A 20,147-nucleotide genomic window follows, 5' to 3' on the forward strand; every position below is an offset into this window, starting at 1 on the left:
GCACCAGAACATAACAGTATGGTGTCAGCTTCCACATATATGCTGACGACACATACCTCTGCTTCCATTGGGCTACACGGCCACAGTCTGCCATCAGAATGCAATCTGATATCAAGCCATAGATGAGGGGAACTTTCCTCAACTTAACAGTGACCAGGCAAAGCCATCTGTTGGTTACCACCAAATCATCTGTGCCATAGCCAGTTGGATCCAAGCTGCAGTCCCTGGGTCACATCCAGCCCTAAACGTTGACAGACAGGCGATCTTGAAGCTCAGGTAACTGAGTCATTTTTATGCTGTTTAGTCCTGTCTATTTCTTACTTTCCAGTTTATGCTGTCTGAAATTCAGGAGCCCGGAGGCTTGCAAGGGCTGTTCTCAGTAGAGTTGTCATTGGTGGATAAATACTAAATCCTGTAGTGTCAAGATCTGACATTATGCAAATTAATGGGTAAATTACTCTATGTTCCACTTATGACCAGGAATGCTCCTCAGTGCATATCCATGAAGACAAAGACTTGCCTTGCCCCCAACTTTAAATTTTGTTCCTGAATGATCATGCAGTTTGAAGGGGACTTTGCATAACCCCTATATCATGTTTAACTCTGGGCTGAGCTCCAACACAATCTATCTAGACTACTTGTTATTACTTCCACAGAATTCACTATCTCTGCCTTTTACTCAGGTTTCCCAGTAGCAAAATGCTCCCCATGGTTTTATCTCAGACACAACTTTTACACTTTTCCTGCAAGCCTCCTAAGTGCTAACACTCTACATAAACTTGAACTTGTCCAAACTGTACTGTCCCATCTCCCAATACATCCAACTCAACCATCACTCCAAGTGTATCCAACCTCTATAGGTTCCTGTAATAACCCTCATGAGAGCCACGGGGATGACCCGATTGACCTCCTCATGGGACTCTTGGAATACGAGCTTCCCCGCTGATGGGCGGCGACTCATCAGCTGGAGCTCACTGAATCAACCCTTAAAAGCGTCCCGGATTGGGACTGGCATGATCAGTAGTCCCGGTTGGGAAGACTTTTCTTTTGGTTATAAATAGACCTCGTTTGAATCATCTTCTTGGATCTCCTGAGCTTTAGTAGTTCCCTATACCCCGACACGCAAGGTTTGCAGTCATTTTCTTCATTAATAAATCTCTCTGCAGCAATCACCTGGCATTTTTAAAATAAATTTACAGGATGTGGACATCGCTGGCTCGGCCAGCATTTATTGCCCATCCCTCATTGCCCTTGAGAAGTTGGTGGTGAGCTGCCTTCTTGAACTGCTGCTGTCCCTATGGTGTAGGTACAGCCACAGTGCTGTTAGGGAGTTCCAGGATTTTGATCCTCACCTACAACCTCCTTCAGCTTTTCAATCCAGTCAGTGCCTTTCGGTCCTCCTTATGTGTCTGAACTCCATCATTCATGGCAAAACCTTCAGGTGCCTCTGCCCGACTTCAGCCAAATTCTCTCTGCCTTGCCAGTTCTCTTCTTCCATATCACTCATCTCTCTACTAACTCCACTCTTACTCTTGAGTATCCATTTCTCTTCTTCTGAGTACCTTGGGAACTTTATTAAAGCACATTACAGATGCTGTTCTAACTGTTCAGCAGATTCAAGTGTGCTGCAATCATCTGATGGTCAACTCTCTTCTATCGTGCCAAAAAGTTACCATTGGCTGTTTCATTTTCTCTCTTCCCCCACTCGCCCGGGCATTCCTATTAATGTAATAATAATAATCATTATTATTGTCACAAGTAGGCTTACATTAACATTGTAATGAAGTTACTGTGAAAAGCCCCTAGTCGCCATACTCCAGAATGGTCAGATGAGCGCATACAGAGAAGATGGAGGATAAATCTGACACATCTGATTTGGGCCAAATTACAAGTTTGTGTTGACTGTTTGTAACTTGTGGATTTCTATGTACTTTCATTTTCTAAGTGGATTGAATTCCAAAGGGAGCAACCTCCGTGATGTTTCCACTCCTGAACATTGTGCTCTATAATTGCACTGGCTGAGGCGAGGTAGTTCAATCCAGACAGGAATCAAACACGTGCCCATCCTGGCCTCTGTGGTTCACTGATCACTGGGTACATTCCATTGAGCACTAGAAGCAGGGAAAGTATTCAATATGGCTGACAACTAAGGGATTGTTGTTCAGAGTGGATCCTTTCCCATATGATATTGAAAGAGCCATCTCGAGATGAAAAAAGCATGAGAGTCACTTCCATCAGAGAACCCTGTAAAATAAAGCCAGATTGGACACCAGTGAGGGAGGCAACAAAGGGAGAAAATCAAGAGAAGATAGAGAGGCTGGGAAGCAAACAAGTAACTCAGCTGGCAGGTGAGCAGAAGGATTTTATGTACTGTAATAAACCACAGAGGACAAGCTTCCACTGTGGAACTTTGCATCTGCAATATAAATGTATAACTGTTGCTTGCATTAAGAAACAGTTATTTTCAGTTTATCCTGACCAGAGGCCTGCCTGAGCTATGAAATATTTTTTTTACTGGTTTTGAAGCCTCTGCAAACATTATTTTTCCCATAAATACTTCTTGAAAAATATTGTACAATTTGAACAAAGTTTGAAAATATCACAAGTGCCTTCATTCAGATGAATGTTGGCTCACAGCATATAACTCCGCTAATTGTATAGAAACGTTAGCACAGTAAATGTTCTTAATCCTCAGAAAGCTAAACACATCTATGTACCACATCGGCTGGGACACTACTCACAGTTACAGAGGAGGGGGTCTGTGCAGGAATGTCAAAATAAGATTAGCATTCCGCTACCCTTTAAAAAAAAAATGCATAAATGAAAAGCTGCAATTCTTTCACAGTCAAGTCTCTACATCGCATTGATTTTTATTGTGTGTTTTGTTTTCTAGATGATATCAGGATCTCGGTGAATGATTTCATAATCAAGGCAGCTGCTGTCACACTGCAAGTAAGTGGACTAGAAAGAGGAATGGTACGTTGTAAGAAATTCATTTGACTTCCCGAATGGTAATGTCAGTCAGAGACGCACCGTGGCCCTGACTAGAGTAAACTGATGCCCATAATCCCAGAAACATGAGTTGAGATAATCTTCTTCTTGGGCAGTCCCTCAGTGTCGAGGGTGACTTGCTTCCACTCTGGGAGGTGGATTCTGCGAGCTAAACCAACATGCTGCCCGTATGCAAATGTCCCCACGCAGACATCTTTCACCCTGCTCTGCCAGGAATGAGGGTTAAGATGCGTCGACTGTACGAGACCAGTTTCAATCCCTGACTGAACCCTCAAGCATAACAGGAACAGACAATGCTGGAAACACAGCAGGTCAGTCAGCATCTATGGAGAGGATAGAGAGGTCGAAGTCCAGGACTTCTACGAAGGGCTGATTCGAAAGCTGACCCCACTGTTCTCCCCTTTGGGATTACTGAAATAAGATCACTTGTAAGGTTTTCTTTTGCCTGAAACAATTAATTGGACAACAAGTCGCCTCTGTAATGGAACCGTAACAAGGAGGCTATCTTTACTCTGCACGTATGCTGATTGTGATCTTATTTCAGGAATCTCTTTAGTCCTTTTCAATCACTGACAGTATTTAAAATTGGCAAGCAAATTGAGTTACGTGGATTTAAAAGGCCAAGTACAAGCTGTAGTTGTGCCCTTAGGAAAGTGCACTAATGAGCTATTAAAATAATTCATGAGTGACTAAATATTCCGGCTCCCCAAAGTAGGCAGATGGCGGTGTGTAGGTTAGATTTTGCAGAACAGCATGACTTTTCCATTTTTCTTGTAAATATGCCAGTATATAAAATTTGCAGTGTTTATTTTAAGCTGAAAACCCATTAGATTTAAATGCGGATGAGTAATATAGACAGAGACACAGTCAAGAAGAGTAAAATACTTGCCTAATTTAAAATTAAATCAAACATTGTAGTGTTTATAGGGATCTTAATATTGAACCTCTTTGTGTAACTGCTACCATTCCACAAGGTGGTATTATTAGAACACACTCAAAAAATTCAGTAGGTTGTTATGGAGGGGTTTATTGTAACTATGTCTTGTAAGAGTTGACTAATGGCATAAAATGGGAACAAAGTGAGAGTAAGAGCTTCTAAAATGGGAATTTGGCAAGCATGTGAATTCCGTGCAAATTGGGAGCGAGGTGATGAAGAAATTAGCTGCTATTAAGAGAGAGTAATATAAATGCTGAAGTAAATTAAACAAACCAAAAATGTCAGCAATGGAAGAGATAATGTATCATTCCTGCAACACGAAGGAGATTTAAGCATCAGTTGTTGATTTATTGAAAGATCCAAATACTAAGGACCAGTGGGTAGATAAGTGACACCATAAACTGGAGTTTCAGATCCTGGTCCTCAAATAGTCTCTTCCTCAGTTGGCTGAAGTCTCCACAGACACATTGGAGGCAATGATCAATTTTGTCATCAAGAAGCAACTCGCAAGATACAGAAAAATGGTCTGAATTTTCCAGGATCTCACCGTTGATCTTAATCGATGTGGGGATGTGTGGTGCTGCGGAGCTGGCTGGAAGAGGACATTAGTTTTCCAGGTGTTTACTGAAAAGCCCATTTTCTCACTGGCTTCAGAGAAGAAGTGGACAACTGGAGCTCAGTTTCTGAGTGAATGCACACACAACCATCATCTGCATATTGAATCTCAATGACTGAGGTTGGAGTGGTTTTGATTTTGGATTGAATGCAGTGTAGGTTAAACAGTTTCCTGTCTGTTATGTAGATTATCTCCACCCCTGTGGATTATTTTCTGGAGGTGAGGTGCAGTATTGCAGCAAGGAAACGGAGAAGAGGATTGGTGCAAAAAAGATTTTGTGGTAATTCCATTGTGAGGATCACAGCTTCTATATCATCGTAGAGTAGGCGGGGGATAGTGACAAATTTCTGAGGGAAGCCAAGTTTGGGGAGAATACTCCATAAACCTTTGTAATTGACAGTCAAAGGCTTTCGAAAGGTCGAAGAAAGCCATGTACAACAGTTGGTGCTGTTGATTGCATCAGTGATTCCCTCTTCTCCCCCCCTCACTTTAGGCTTTGGAGACTTGGACAATCTACAGCAGGCACCTCAAAGCACCGGAGATGTCCCACCAGTGAGGGTACAGCAGTCCAACTACAGCGTCCATTCCCAAGTGAACTTGCCCAGCATCGAGGCTCCAATCAGTCAGCGCTTGCTCCGCTGGCCAGGACATGTCTGCCTGATTCCTAAAGCAACTGCTCTACTTAAAACTCAGTTGCAGCAGGAGATTCCCAGGAATACAGCGGAAACACTTAGTAATATCCCAAAACAACTCTGAAGAGATCAAACATACCTATCAACTCAGAGGAGAACCTGGCTTGTGACTGTCCAAAATGGAGATTTTTTATTCAGGAAGGCACTGAATACATCCGAGACTTCCCAAGAACGTGCAACGGCAAAGTTGAGGTGTTGGAGCCACAAAACCTCGAAACGACTCATCTACCAATCCATCCAGCACCACCTGTCCTACATGTGGCAGTCTACAGATTGCGCATTGAGCTTATCATTGAACAGAAGAACATAAGAACTGGGAGCAGGAGTAGGCCATCTGGCCCCTCGAGCCTGCTCCGCCATTCAATGAGATCATGGCTGATCTTTTGTGGACTCAGCTCCACTTTCCGGCCCGAACACCATAACCCTTAATCCCTTTATTCTTCAAAAACTATCTATCTTTATCTTCAAAACATTTAATGAAGGAGCCACTACTGCTTCACTAGGCAAGGAATTCCATAGATTCACAACCCTTTGGGTGAAGAAGTTCCTCCTAAACTCAGTCCTAAATCTACTTCCCCTTATTTTGAGACGATGCCCCCTAGTTCTGCTTTCACCCGCCAGTGGAAACAACCTGCCCACATCTATCCTTTCTATTCCCTTCATAATTTTAGATGTTTCTATAAGATCTCCCCCTCATCCTTCGAAATTCCAACGAGTACAGTCCCAGTCTACTCAACCTCTCCTCGTAATCCAATCCTTATCTTAGTCCAACATCTTAGACCTACTGAGCCAGATTGAAAGAACCATCCCTAGGGACTGCCCAAGAAGCAAATTGTGACCGTATTGATTGAAGCAAAAATAAGTTTGTAGCGAGTGGTGATGTTGATAAGGAAAGTGCAGAGAGAACGTCAACATGGCTGGAACTCAAAGATTAAAATACATTGACTTGTTATATTAGTAGGAGTGTGTTACAATCCTCCAAATCATGAGAAAGAAATGAAGGAAGAAGTCTGCTCTGGGATTAGAAAGGTGAACAGGAATAACAAAAAAGATTGTTAAAAACACTTGTGGATGGGACAAAGGGAGAAAAGAGAATGGGATTCCTAAATTGTGTACAGGACTCTTTCTTCAAGCAGTCAGGTATAGACATTATTTGTTGTAGTTATAAGGAATTCAATAGATTCGATAGATGCAATGAATGATGGTGATCCAAGTATGACGAGGGCTAAGATAATGAGAAACTGTAAATCCTGCACAAAACTAAAAAAAACAAATCGTATGAGGGCAGATTTCAGAAGGATGAAGTAAGGTATCTGAGGTGAGATGGAAGGACAAATTACCACACAGGACTATAGAGGAACAGTGGAAGTTTTTAATAAAGTAATTACAAACATGAAGAATAAAAAGGATACAATGTTTTTTAAACTTCTCGTGATTTTTAGCATCCCATGGATAAATATGGTTGGAAACCAATGAATGAATAGCAGGGCCATAATGATAAGGATGAAAAAAAACTTGAGGAATATCTGACAAAGTAATGGTTGAGTGGGATAAGGAAAACAAAACTTGTGTGCAAAATGCCAATAAACATACCAAAGAACCCATGAAAGAAGAGGATTGTCAGTTTGTAGATGCTGGCAGAAATGTGGTGTAGAGGATGTAAATTCTGAATTGGTTGAGAGCGACATGAGCATTTTATAATAACTAAATTAGCTGACATGTCCTTTTATTTATGTCGGAGGAAGACAAAGCCTCAAATCCCAGAATCCTGAGGGTGTTGAGGGAAGAGCTTGCCTTGAATCTAGAAATTATATTTAAAGACACAGAAATGTTAATGCATGTGGGAGGAATAAAAAGTGTCTAATGTAGTATTGAAAGGGAGATGGAGCTAATACAGATAATTAACGGTCAATTAACTAAATTTTAAAGTCTTTAAACAAAGATGAAATTGTTACACATCTAGATAAAGAGAAGCATAGCTAGAAGTAGCCGACACAGATTTCCAAAGGACCCTCTTACAATTCATTGAGGAGTTGACAAACATGATAATCAGAGGAAATGCAATGGATGTCATGTACATTGACTTTAAGGAAAGCCTTTGACAAGTTACTACCTGAGAGATTACTGGAGAAGATTAAGGGCCATAGCATTAGTGGGAGGATCACAAACTGAATTCAAAATTGCACAGAAGGCCAATAAGATAGAGTAAGGGCACGATTCTCCAGCCTCATTACGCTCTTAGGTAAATATTGGTCCTTTAGAGGATGAGAAGGGAGATTTAATAATGGGCGATGAGGAAATGGCTGAAGAACTGAATAGGATTTTTTGGGTCGGTCATCACACTGGAACACACAAATAACATGCCAGTGACTGATGGAAATGAGGCTATGACTCAAGGTGAGGACCTTGAGATGATTGCTATCACTAAGAAGGTAGTGATGGGCAAGCTAATGGGGCTAAAGGTAGACAAGTCTCCTGGCTCTGATGAAATGCATCCCAGGATACTAAAAGAGATGGCTAGGGAAATTGCAAATGCACTCGTGATAATTTACCAAAATTCACGAGACTCTGGGGTGATTCCGGTGGATTGGAAATTAGTAAACGTGACACCACTGTTTAAAAAAGGAGGTAGGCAGAAAGCGGGTAATTATAGGCCAGTTAGCTTAACTTCGGTTGTAGGGAAGATGCTGAAATCTATCATCAAGGAAGAAATAGCGAGGCATCTGGATGGAAATTGTCCCATGGGACAGACGCAGCATGGGTCCATAAAGGGCAGGTCGTGGAATTTAGTGGAATTATTTTGAGGAAATTACCAGTGCGGTAGATAACGGGGAGCCAATGGATGTGGCATATCTGGATTTCTAGAAAGATTTTGGCAAGGTGCCACACAAAAGGTTGCTGTATAGGATAAGAATGCATGGTGTTATGGGTAAAGTAGTAGCATGGATAGAGGATTGGTTAATTAATAGAAAGCAAAGAGTGGGGATTAATGGGTGTTTCTCTGGTTGGCAATCAGTAGCTAGTGGTGTCCCTCAGGGATCAGTGTTGGGCCCACAATTGTTCACAATTTATATAGATGATTTGGAGTTGAGGACCAAGTGCAAGCTGTCCAAGTTTGCAGACGATACTTAAGATGAGTGGTAAAGCAAAATGTGCAGAGGATACTGGAAGCCTGCAGAGGGATTTGCATAGTTTAAGTGAATGGGCTAGAGTCTGGCAGATGGAATGCAATGTTGACAAATCTGAGGTTATCCATTTTGGTAGGAATAACAACAAAAGGAATTATTATCTAAATGATAAAATATTAAAACATGCTGCTGTGCAGAGGGACCTGGGTGTGCGAGTGCATGAGTCGCAAAACGTTGGTTTACAGGTGCAACAGGTGATTAAGAAGGCAAAGGGAGTTTTGTCCTTCATTGCTAGAGGGATGGAGTTTAAGACTAGGGAGGTTATGCTGCAATGTATAAGGTGTTAGTGAAGCCTCATCTGGAGTAGTGTGATCAGTTTTGGTCTCCTTACCTGAGAAAGGGTGCACTGGTGATGGAGGGTGTGCAGAGGAGATTCACTAGGTTTATTCCAGAGTTGAGGGGGTTGGATTACGAGGAGAAGTTGAGTAGACTGGGACTGTACTCATTGGAATTTAGAAGGACGCGGGGATCTTATAGAAACATATAAAATTATGAAGGGAATAGATAGGATATCTATTTCCACTGGCGGGTGAAAGGAGAACGCGAGGGGCTAGCCTCAAAATAAGGGGAAGTAGATTTAGGACTGAGCTCGGGAGGAACTTCTTCACCCAAAGGGTTGTGAATCTATGGAATTCCCTGCCCAGTGAAGCAGTTGACGCTCCTTCATTGAATGTTTTGAAGATAAAGATAGATAGTTTTTTGAAGAATAAAGGAATAAAGGGTTATCGTGTTCGGGCGGGAAAGTGGAGCTGAGTCCACAAAAGATCAGCCATGATCTCATTGAATGGCGGAGCAGGCCCGAAGGGCCAGATAGCCCACTCCTGCTCCTAGTTCTTCTGTTCTTATGTTCTTGCTCGAGCAAATCGAGGCCGGTGAATAGCGGGAGAGGCCAAAAACGAGAACCGCGCCTGGCGCCAAACAGCTTGCGATGCAACCGGCCTGCTCCCATTGGCGAAATCGAGATCTCGCCGGAGCATTGTGAGAAACCAATTATCACTACTTAAGCCCCATTTCCATACGAGAGCCACCCCATATCATAAGGCCTCCCGTCAGTCAGTGGCCTTCCCAGCAAGTGGTCGCGCAGGAGCAGATTAGTACTCCTTTTGAAAAACATAAACCTGGCAAAAGGGCTTCTGTGGGTAGCCAAGGATGTGAGTAGTCATCTTTGCTCACAGGCAAAGAGTCCTAGGGTGCTGGACTTGCTACCCCAGTGCTTTGTGGGGGGTGGAGACCCTCGAGTGGGGGCCCTCCGCAGGGTGGGTCGCCATGGGAGGGTGAAGGTGAGAGGCTGGAGGAGCAACTGGGGGGGGCAGCCCACATGGCACTGTAGTGATCTGCATATCTGTATGAATATTAAGGGTTAATATACAGAAGTAACCGCTAGATAACCACTAGATGGCAGCTCTAGAGATGGGTATAAAAGATAAACTCCAGGAGAGTTCCCACCTTTTCGTGTTTGGAGTGACTAGTAACCAGCGGTAGAGAGAGATAGCTCAGAGTGCAGATGTTAATCACAGTTAAAATATATTTAATCTTGTTAATTTAATCTCTAGTTTAGTTGTTGAAGAGAGAGCAAACTCACAGTTATTGTTACTCAGTAAACAGTGCTTTATTTGAAGACTTCGAGTGTTAATGAACATCGAGTATATTGTTGCTCTTTCTAGCTTTATTCTATTTGCTCTGTTTAGGTCACCTTTGCTCATGAGTCGCCAGGTATCTTTATGATACCGCCACGTGGTTCAAGTTTAGGTTATGATTAATAACACAGCACACCGCTTAGTAAGGATTAAAACAACGGTCATTTATTATATACAACAAGCAATATTAATACCCTAATACTACTTTCTATACAATGAACCTATCACTACTGGCCAATACTTATCTTAGGAAGAGCCCACCAGGTCAGGGAAACGAATGGCTTGTCCAATCAAATCTGGCCCGCGGGATTCAAAAGGGCTGCTACAGGTTGGTGGCTAGGTGTCTCTACCGGATAACGATCGTTGGATTCAAACTTACTGCTGCCGGTGGCTGGTCTTCCGAAGGTCTCGAGCAGGCGAAGATGAGAGAGAGAGCGATCTGAACTTGGACCTTTACTTTTATAGGGCCCAGGGGCTTCCTGCCTCCCGGGGCGGCCCTTGACCCTGAGTCCCAAGTGATTGGATTCTGTCCCCAGTCTCTGGGGTCGATGTGTCCAATGGTGAGGCGATTCCTTGATCGGGGGGGTGGTCGCTCACCTGTCTTTGTTTCGGCCACTGCAGGCGCCGACAGGTCTGGCCCGGTATTCAATTGCTAATATGTTGCAATTGTTCCCGGGGATAGCCAATTTAACTGTGGATGTCTGAGTTGATTAAGTGTAAACAGTCCTGAATGAAACTGCGGATACCTGGGTTGAAGGGCTGTTGATAGCCCTGAGTATCGATCTGGGCTACGTTCCCAGAGCTCAATATGCAAACCTGTCTGCAGCTGCCTGCCTGTGTCTTCTTGGCTGCTTTTCCCAGCAGTCTTTCGGGTTAGCCATTTTAAACTGGGTTTTGGCCAGATTAATCGGAACGCAGCCATTTTACATGGCTACACTATGACCATCTTGGCAGATAGCAAATGAGTAATAAGATATTACGCAACGTAATATAACATGGTACCAGGGATTTGACTTCAGGAAAACTAATTAGATTAGATTAGAAAAAGTGAGAAAAAAGAACAAATTTGTACCTACTATTCAATTGGGGAAGCTTCGCTGCATTCGGATCCTTCATAGAAAAATCACTTCAACTCAAGACAACCGGTAATCTTAATTCCAATTGGAAACTGTTCAAACAGCAGTTTCAGATCTATCTAAAGGCACATGATTTAACCACCGCTACTGAGGCTAGGAAGATTGCACTGCTTTTATCCATGGCAGGACAGCAGGCAATAGAAATTTATAACTCGTTCATCTACTCTGAAGAGGAGGACAAAAGCAAATTTGGTATAATAATTAACAAATTTGATGACCATTGCACAATTCAGACAAATTAAATCTTTGACAGATTCAGATTCAACAAACGTTTGCAAAAACATGGGGAATCATTCACCAGCTTTGTCACCGATTTAAAATTACTAGTACAAACTTGTAACTGTGCAGCTTTATATGAGTCGCTGATCGGTGATCAAATTGTGTATGGCATAAGTGATGAGAGTCTAAGAGAAGCATTGTTAAGACAGCAAGATTTAACGCTGAAAATCGCAATTAAAAAATGTTTAGCTCATGGACAGAGTAAAAACTAGTATATTGAATTTTAACACCGTGAAACAGGCGCAAAAGTCAACCACGAGGTCGAGAGTGTTAAAATGGTGTCGCAGGCAGTAAAGAAGCACGTTTCGGACAGCAGCTTTCTTGCATGCGCACACTCAATCCGGGTCATGCACACTTTGTCAAAAAATGTGAGGCTGAAGAAAATAAGTCTGCGCATGAGCGAATCTGTATCATGCGTCAGAGAAACAACGTCATGACGTGTTACCGATGTGGCAACGGCCACTTGAAAAGAAAATGTCTGGCTCAAGGCAAACAATGTTTAAAGTGTGGAAAACTCAATCACTATGCTTCGCAATGCAGATCAACAGCGCAATTTCAAACTCCGAAACCAAAACAAAGGAACTTCAACGTTCGAAGTGTGGATTCATCGGAGAAGAAAACCAAAGAGAATTATTCATCAGAAGAGGACAATTTCTCATTAGAAAACACAAATAAATTGAGTGTCCCAGGACCTTGGGGTTCACCTTGGAACGGAGAGGAATAATTGAAAAAAGTGAGGAACCTAAAGCTACAACAAGCACTCCTCAACCAGTAAACATAATCAACTCCAGCAGTGAATGGAACTCAGTTGTGCAAATTAACAATTTTCCAATATTGTTCAAGCTTGACACGGGCTTCAGCCAATCTACTGACGAGCAAGGATCTCAATATGATTCCTGGAGAACATGAGATGCTGCCTGCTGCATGTAGGCTGAAGGACTACAAAGGTAATGAATGAAATGAAAATCGCTTATTGTCACAAGTAGGCTTCAAATGAAGTTACTGTGAAAAGCCCCTAGCCGCCACATTCCGGCGCCTGTTCGGGGAGGCAGTTACGGGAATCGAACCGTGCTGGCCTGCCTCGGTCTGCTTTCAAAGCCAGCGATTTAGCCCTGTGCTAAACAGCCCCATTTCATTCATTTCATTTCATTTTCATTTAATTTCATTTCATTCCTCCCCGAACCCAAATCGTCCCAGCACCTCCCATAGATAGTCCCACTCAACCCGGTCGAAAGCATTTTCGGCATCCATTGCCACAACTACCTCTCCCTCCCAACCCTCCGGGGGTATCATGATCACATTCAGAAGCCTTCTTGGGTTGGCCACCAGCTGCCTGCCCTTGACGAACCCGGTTTGATCTTCCATGATGACGTCTGGCACACAGGCCTCAATCCTAGCAGCCGAGAACTTGGCCAGTATTTTAGCATCTATGTTGAGCAGAGAGATCGGCCTATAGGATTTACATGCCTCCGGGTCTTTGCCCCGTTTCAATATCAGGGAGGTGGTGGCCTGTGACATTTTCGGGGGTAGCACCCCTCTGTCTCTTGCCTCATTGAAAACCCTAACCAGCACCGGCCCCACTATCTCGGAAAACTTTTCGGAAAACTCCACCGGATAGCCATCCGGCCCCGGGGCTTTACCCGATTGCATTGCCCCCAAGCCCCTCAATATTTCTTCGGTCCTGATCGGGACCCTCAACCCATGTACCAATCCCCTGCCCACTTTTGGGAAAGTCTGTCCATCCAGAAAGCACCTCATCCCCTCCAGCCCCTGAGGGGGTTCCGAGGTGTAAAGCTTACTATAGAAGTCCCTGAACACCTTGTTCAGCCCAGCCGGATCCCCTACCATGTGTGTCCCCCCCCCCGCCCCCCCTGTCGGCTACCTTCCCTATTTCCCTGGCCACCTCCTTCTTCCTCAGTTGCTGTGCCAGCATTCTACTGGCTTTCTCCCCGTGCTCGTAAATCGCACCCCGCTCCTTCCTAAGCTGCTCCACAGCCTTACCTGTGGACAACACCCCAAACTCCGTCTGTAGCCTTCGTCATTCCCTTAATAGCTCTGCCCTCGGGGTCTCCGCATATCTCCTGTCTGTACGATCTCCTTTCCCAGTCGGTCCGTTTCTGCCCTGTCCGTCCTGTCCCTATGTGCTCTAATCAAAATCAGCTCCCCTCTCACCACTGCCTTCAGCGCCTTCCAAAGCACCGTAGCTGAGATTTCCCCTGTGTCATTGGCCTGCAGGTAGTTTTGCATACATTTCCTCACCCTCTCACACACCGCCTCGTCCGCCAACAAACCGACCTCTAGCCTTTCCTTGCAGACCTGCAGATCAAGCCAGTGCGGGTCATGGTCCGAAATAGCGATCGCCGAATATTCATGTCTGTCACTCCCGCCAGCAAATCCCTGCTCATGATGAAAAAATCAATTCAGGAATACACCTTATGGACATGTGAATAGATCAAAAACTCCCTCCCCGTCGGCCGACTAGCCCTCCATGGATCAGCCCCCCCCCCCCCCATTTGCTCCATAAACTCCCTCAATCAGATTGCTTCATTGGGATCGTGCCATCTTAAAGTCACAAAGAAGAAAATAAAGAAGACACTGCAATTTGAGATCGTGGAAAACAAAAAATCATCACTGTTAGGCGCTCAGGCTTGCAAAGACTTGCAGCTTGTTCAAAGAATCGATGTGACTACTCAGGACACATACGCATGGGAGATGAAATCCAGCATATCCTTCAACAGTACCCTGATGTATTTAAAGGTATGGGCACTTTACCTTATCAGTACAAGATCTTACTAAAAAAAGATGCAAAAACAGTAATTCATCCACTAGGAGGGTTCCAGCTCCTTTAAGAGAGAGGTTGAAACTAGAACTTGACCGACTTGTTATGGGCCAGGGTTAGAGAACCCCAAAGTGTATCATGGAGTTCACGTGACCCTTTAATAGATTGTGGTATGGGGAGCACACGGACCATTCTACAAGTGCAGTACAGCAAAAATGGAAAAGTATTTTTTAAAGCAAAAAAATGTTTATTCTATGAACTCAAGTTAACCTTTTTAAAACATACAGTGAACATCTTCGCAACCATTAATTCAAATACAACCCCCAAAGAATACAACACTAAGTAATTTGTACTTTCCTTTTAACATCCATAAGACTTACAACAAAACCTTTCAACGGAAGCACATCAGGTTAAAGTCACTACTGAGAGCAGTTATTAGTTTTAAATCACCAGGATCGATTTACAGTCTTTAGGTTACAGAGAGAGACTCTAATACACCTTCTGGCTGTGACTGCAGCTATCCAGCTCTGAAAACGAAACTAAAACACACCCTGCAGCAAACAGCCTAAAACAAAAGTAAAAAGCTGACAGACAGCCCAGTTCCACCCACTCTCTGACATCACTGCAGGAAAACACCCATTTCTTAAAGGTAATCTCACTACAGATACTTATATACACACCCATTTATAAACACCCATTTCTTAAAGGTATTCTCACATGACACATCCCCCCCCAGAAAAAAAATAAACCATCAACTTCAAGATGGTTTCATTTTTCACCTTTTCCCCATCCTTTAAGAAATGCACACAGTAAATATACTTTATTGTTTAAAAAAAAACACACGCGAACAGGTATAACAATATAGTCCATTTTATTTAGTTCTTCTTCCTCCAACTGAAATCCTTCTCGATTGACAGTCTCTTTGAACAAGAGGTTCCTGGCACGATCCGTCCATTTCTCTACGCCTCGGCATTTCTCTTTAAAGTCAGATACTTTAGTTCAATCTGATCGCAGAGTCTCTTATAATTCTCCAATACCTGAGCATTGGTTATCACAGCTTTCAGGCCGTCAAATGCCTGTTGAAACGCCGCTGTCCACTGGAATTTGTTATGCTTCTTGAGCAAGTCCGTCAGTGGAGCAATCACGCTACAAAACGATTTCACCAATGTTCGAACAAATCCACTCATGCCAAGAAATCGCATTATTTCCTTCGTCTTGAGGGTATCGGAAACTCCTCAATAACTGTTGGTTTCACATCCCGTGTGACCATTCGACCCTGTCCAATTGTATGGCCAAGGAAAGTGACTTGGGCTTTTCCAAATTCACTTTTGGCTAGGTTTATTACCAAACTCGCCTCCTGAAGTCGATCAAAAAGCTCCATCAGATATTTTACATGTCCTTTCCATGCCTGGCTGAAAATTACCAGATCGTCGATGTATACCGCACAATTGGGTAATCCTGAAACAACTTTGTTAGTTAACTGTTGAAATGTGGCTGGTGCGTTTTTCATGCCAAATGGCATAACTTTGAATTGGTATATACCATCTGGAGTCACAAAAGCTGAAATCTCCTTCGCCCTTTCGGATACAGATACCGGCCAGTAACCTTAAAGTAAATCCAGTTTGGAAATAAAAGCTGATTGTCCCACTTTCTCAATGCAATCCTCCAAACGTGAGATAGAATAAGAGTCCGTTCTTATAACTGCATTCACATTTCTATAGTCCACACACAACCGTTGGGTACCGTCTGGTTTAGGTACCATCACTATGGGTGAGCTCCATTGGCTGCAACCCACTTCAATTATGCCATTTTTAAGCATGCTCTCAATCTTCTTTGTTAACCTGTGCCAATTTTAAAGGGTTAAGTCTGGATGGATGTTGTTTGATTGGAACAGCATTTCCCACATCTACATCATGTATAGCCATTTTAGTACTTCCCAAATTATCTCTACAAACTTGCCCACGTGATATCAATAACTCTTTCAGGTCAGTTTGTTTTTCCTCTGGAAGGTAACTCAACAATTTATCCCAATTTTTAAGAACATCCTCATTTTCCAATTTAATTTGAGGTATGTCAAATTCACAGTCATCTGGGTTTGGTTCGTCACTTTGAGTTAGAATCATTAAACCTCATCCTTTTCCTCTCCTTCCCTTTCAAAGTACCTTTTAAGCATATTCACATGACACACTTGGTGAATTTTCCTTCTATCTGGTGTTTTTACCACATAATTCACCTCAATTTCCTTTCAATCTGATAAGGGCCACAAAACCTTGCTTTTAAAGGTTCACCTACCACTGGTAACAACACTAAAACTTTATCTCCACTGGCAAAACTACGAACTTTGGATTTCTTGTCCACTACCCGTTTCATCGCATTTTGTGCAACTTTTAAATGTTGTCTAGCCAATTCACCTGCTCTATTTAATCGTTCCCTAAAATTTGACACGTAATCCAATAATGTAATTTCTGATTTCTCACTCACCAATTTTTCCTTAATCAAATTAAGTGGTCCTCTTGCCTCATGACCAAAAATTAGTTCAAAAGAACTGAATTTGGTTGACTCATTAGGTTCATCCCTAATTGCAAACAGTACGAATGGAATTCCTTTATCCCAATCCTCTGGATAATCGTGACAATAAGCTCTCAACATTGTCTTTAATGTCTGATGCCACCTTTCTAATGCTTCCTGCAGTTGATTTAAATTGTTTTATCCCAAAGCTATCCATAACTTCTTTGAATAACCTTGGGGTAAAATTTGATCCTTGATCCGATTGTATTTCTGTGGATAATCCATATCTAGTAAAGAATTTAAGTAACTCCTCCACAATCTTTTTAGCTTAGTATTACGTACTGGGGTGGCCTCTGGAAACCTAGTGGACACATCCATTATAGTCAAAAGATATTGATTCCCATTTTTCATGTCCTGGTCCTACGCAATCAATTAGGACCCTTGTAAAAGGTTCTTCAAATGCTGCAATGGGTATTAAGTGTGCTGGTTTTATCACTGCTTGAGGTTTCCCTATCATTTGACATGTGTGACATGATCGGCAAAATTTAACTACATCTTTATGTAGTCCAGGCCAATAAAAATGTTTCTGGATTTTAGCTTGAGTTTTCCTTATTCCCAAATGACCACCCACTGGTACCTCATGTGCAACTCGCAACACCTCCTTTCTATACCCTACAGGCAATACTACTTGATGAACTTCTGCCCACTTTTCATCCGCCTGCATATGTAAAGGTCTCCATTTTCTCATCAAGACATTACTTTTACGGTAATAACACTCTGGTATACACGCAGATTCCTCTTCCGTGTATGCTTTCTGATACATCCGTTTTATTTCTACATCTTTCTGTTGTAACTCCGCCACTTTTCCTGAACTAAAAATATCCTCCTCATCCTCCACCTGTTCTTGTTCTTTTTCAACCATCTGATCAAAAATCGTTTCTGATAATTGCACTTCAACTTCATCTTCACTCTCTGATTTCTCCTCTTATCTTAACCTGTGACTTTGCGACCTTGTTACTACACAATCTGGAAAAATCCCAGGATATTCGTCCTTCAACACTTCAGTTGTCTGATTTTCCATTTGGACACTTCTGCTTTAACCGCATGCCTTTTGGAATAATATCTGCTTCAGAGATCTTCCATAGGATAATGGAGCAGATTACTGAGAGTATTGATGGTTTAAGTGTGTGCATGTCGATGACATAATCATTTGGTCCACGACCGAAGAAGAACACATTTGGCGTTTAAAGCAGGTTTTTCAACGCATCTATAATTTGGATTGAAATTAAACCAGGCAAAGTGCACATTTGCACAATCATCATTAAACTTCCTGGGAGATATCATGTCCTCTCAATGTGTCAGACCTGATAACACGAAAATCTCTGCAATCCCAAATATGAAAACGCCAAAAGATAAGAAAGCTGTTCTAAGGTTTCTTGGTTTTGTAAATTTCTTGGGCAAGTTCATCTCAAACCTGTCATCGAGAACGTCTGCATTACAAAATCTGATCAGAAAGTCCACCACTTTTAAATGGACACAAAGTCATCAAAATGAATGGGTGGATCTTCAACAACAACTAATGACCACACCGATACTTGCTTTCTTCGACCCGAAAAGAGCAACCAAGATATCCACTGATGCAAGCCAGGATGGATTAGGCGCAGTTCTTTTACAGCAGAACGATCAAGCTGTTTGGGTTCCTGTTGCATATGCTTCGAGTGCTATGACTGCAACAGAGTGCAGATATGCACAGATAGAAAAGGAATGTCTCGGACTACTCACGGTAATACTTAAATTCCATGACTATGTGTACGGGCTTCCAACCTTTATAGTAGAAATGGATCACATCATTGAGAAGAATTTAAATGACACGACTCCTCGTCTACAGCGTATCATGACGAAGTTACAAAGATATGACTGGGAAAGATCTCAGCATTGCCGAAATGTTATCCAGATCTATTGCTACAGAGAGCACACCAATAGAATTTATCAGAGACATTGCAGTTCAAACTCAGTTATGTACGGAGAATCTTCTGGCATCTGATGAGAAGCTACAGCTTATCAAGCAAGAAACAAAGAAAGTTGCAACTTTGCTATGGATGATGCACCATCTCCAGCATGGTTGACCAAAGGGGCGATGTCTATAATATCGCAATATTTAAACCAAGTTAACAGTAGTTAATGGGCTGTTGTTAAGAAATTATCAAATTGTGATTCCACAGAGTCCACGCTCTGAAATGCTACACAAAAAAGGACAGCACGACAGGCAGTTTACTGGCCTGGCATCAACAAAAGCTATCACTGACATGGTCATAACATGTGAAACCTGTCAGAAGTACCAACCTGCACAGTGTAAAGAAACACTTCAACAACATGAACTAATCACATCACCATGGATAAAAGTATGGATCGACTTTTTCCATGCAACTGGTTGTGACTACGTTCTCATCATGGACTACTATTCAAACTATCCAGAGGTTATGCAACTTCCTGATCTTATTTCCTCATCCTTCATAAAGGCATGGATGGAAACATTTTCACGACATGGGATTCCACAAACAGTAATGTCCAATAATGGTCCTTGTTTTGCTAATTGGGAATGGACAAAGTTTTCAAACAACTGCAATTTTCGACATATGACATCTAGTCCGCACTACCGACAATCCAATGGGAAGGTTGAAAAAGGTGTTCACATCGTTGAACAACTTATCAGTAAAGTGAATGATTCACAATCTGACATACATTTGGCTTTATTATCGTACTGAGAAACTCCATTAAGTTCATGACTATCACCAGCTCAAATGCTTTTTAACAGAGACATCAGAACAACTTTACCAGCAGTACAATTTCAAGATTCTGATCACATACCAGTTCTCAAAAGAATCACTGAACAACTTTCGAAACAGAGGCTATACTATGATCAGCACACTATCAAACTAGACCCACTGACAAAAGATGACACTGTCAGACTAAAGAATCCAGAGGGAGGATGCTCTTCTCCAGCCACTGTACTTAGGCAAGCAGCACCGCGATCCTACATCGTCAAATCTTCTGATGGAGCAATTTTTCAACGCAGCCGACGAGATTTACTGAAGATTCAACTTCAACCACAGCTTTTTCCTACTGTTAAGTTTCAATGAGTCACAGTTTCGACAAAATCTACTGAACAGCAAGAAGACAGATGACATTCACAAAGACATAAAGATTTCAAACTCACAACAGTTGAGAAGATCTAACAGAAGAAGAAAGAAACCTAACCGACTCAATTTGTAAAGATTGGACTCATAAATGATACTTGTGTACAGTCATCACTATCGTCATGTTTGTACAGATATACATATCATTATTTATCTTAATTTGTTG

At 42.3% G+C, this 20,147-nt stretch overlaps 1 protein-coding gene across 1 annotated transcript in view; it reads left to right on the forward strand.

The window, feature by feature from the left end:
* Window positions 1-20,147, forward strand: part of pdhx (pyruvate dehydrogenase complex component X) — a 494,696-nt gene that overhangs the window by 352,953 nt on the left and 121,596 nt on the right. The window contains exon 8 of the mRNA XM_072518815.1: window positions 2,894-2,952. Within this exon, the coding sequence (XP_072374916.1) occupies window positions 2,894-2,952 (59 nt within the window). The remainder of the gene's footprint in view (window positions 1-2,893; window positions 2,953-20,147) is intronic.

Source organism: Scyliorhinus torazame, chromosome 10, assembly GCF_047496885.1.
Source record: "Scyliorhinus torazame isolate Kashiwa2021f chromosome 10, sScyTor2.1, whole genome shotgun sequence".
Lineage (NCBI taxonomy): Eukaryota > Metazoa > Chordata > Chondrichthyes > Carcharhiniformes > Scyliorhinidae > Scyliorhinus > Scyliorhinus torazame.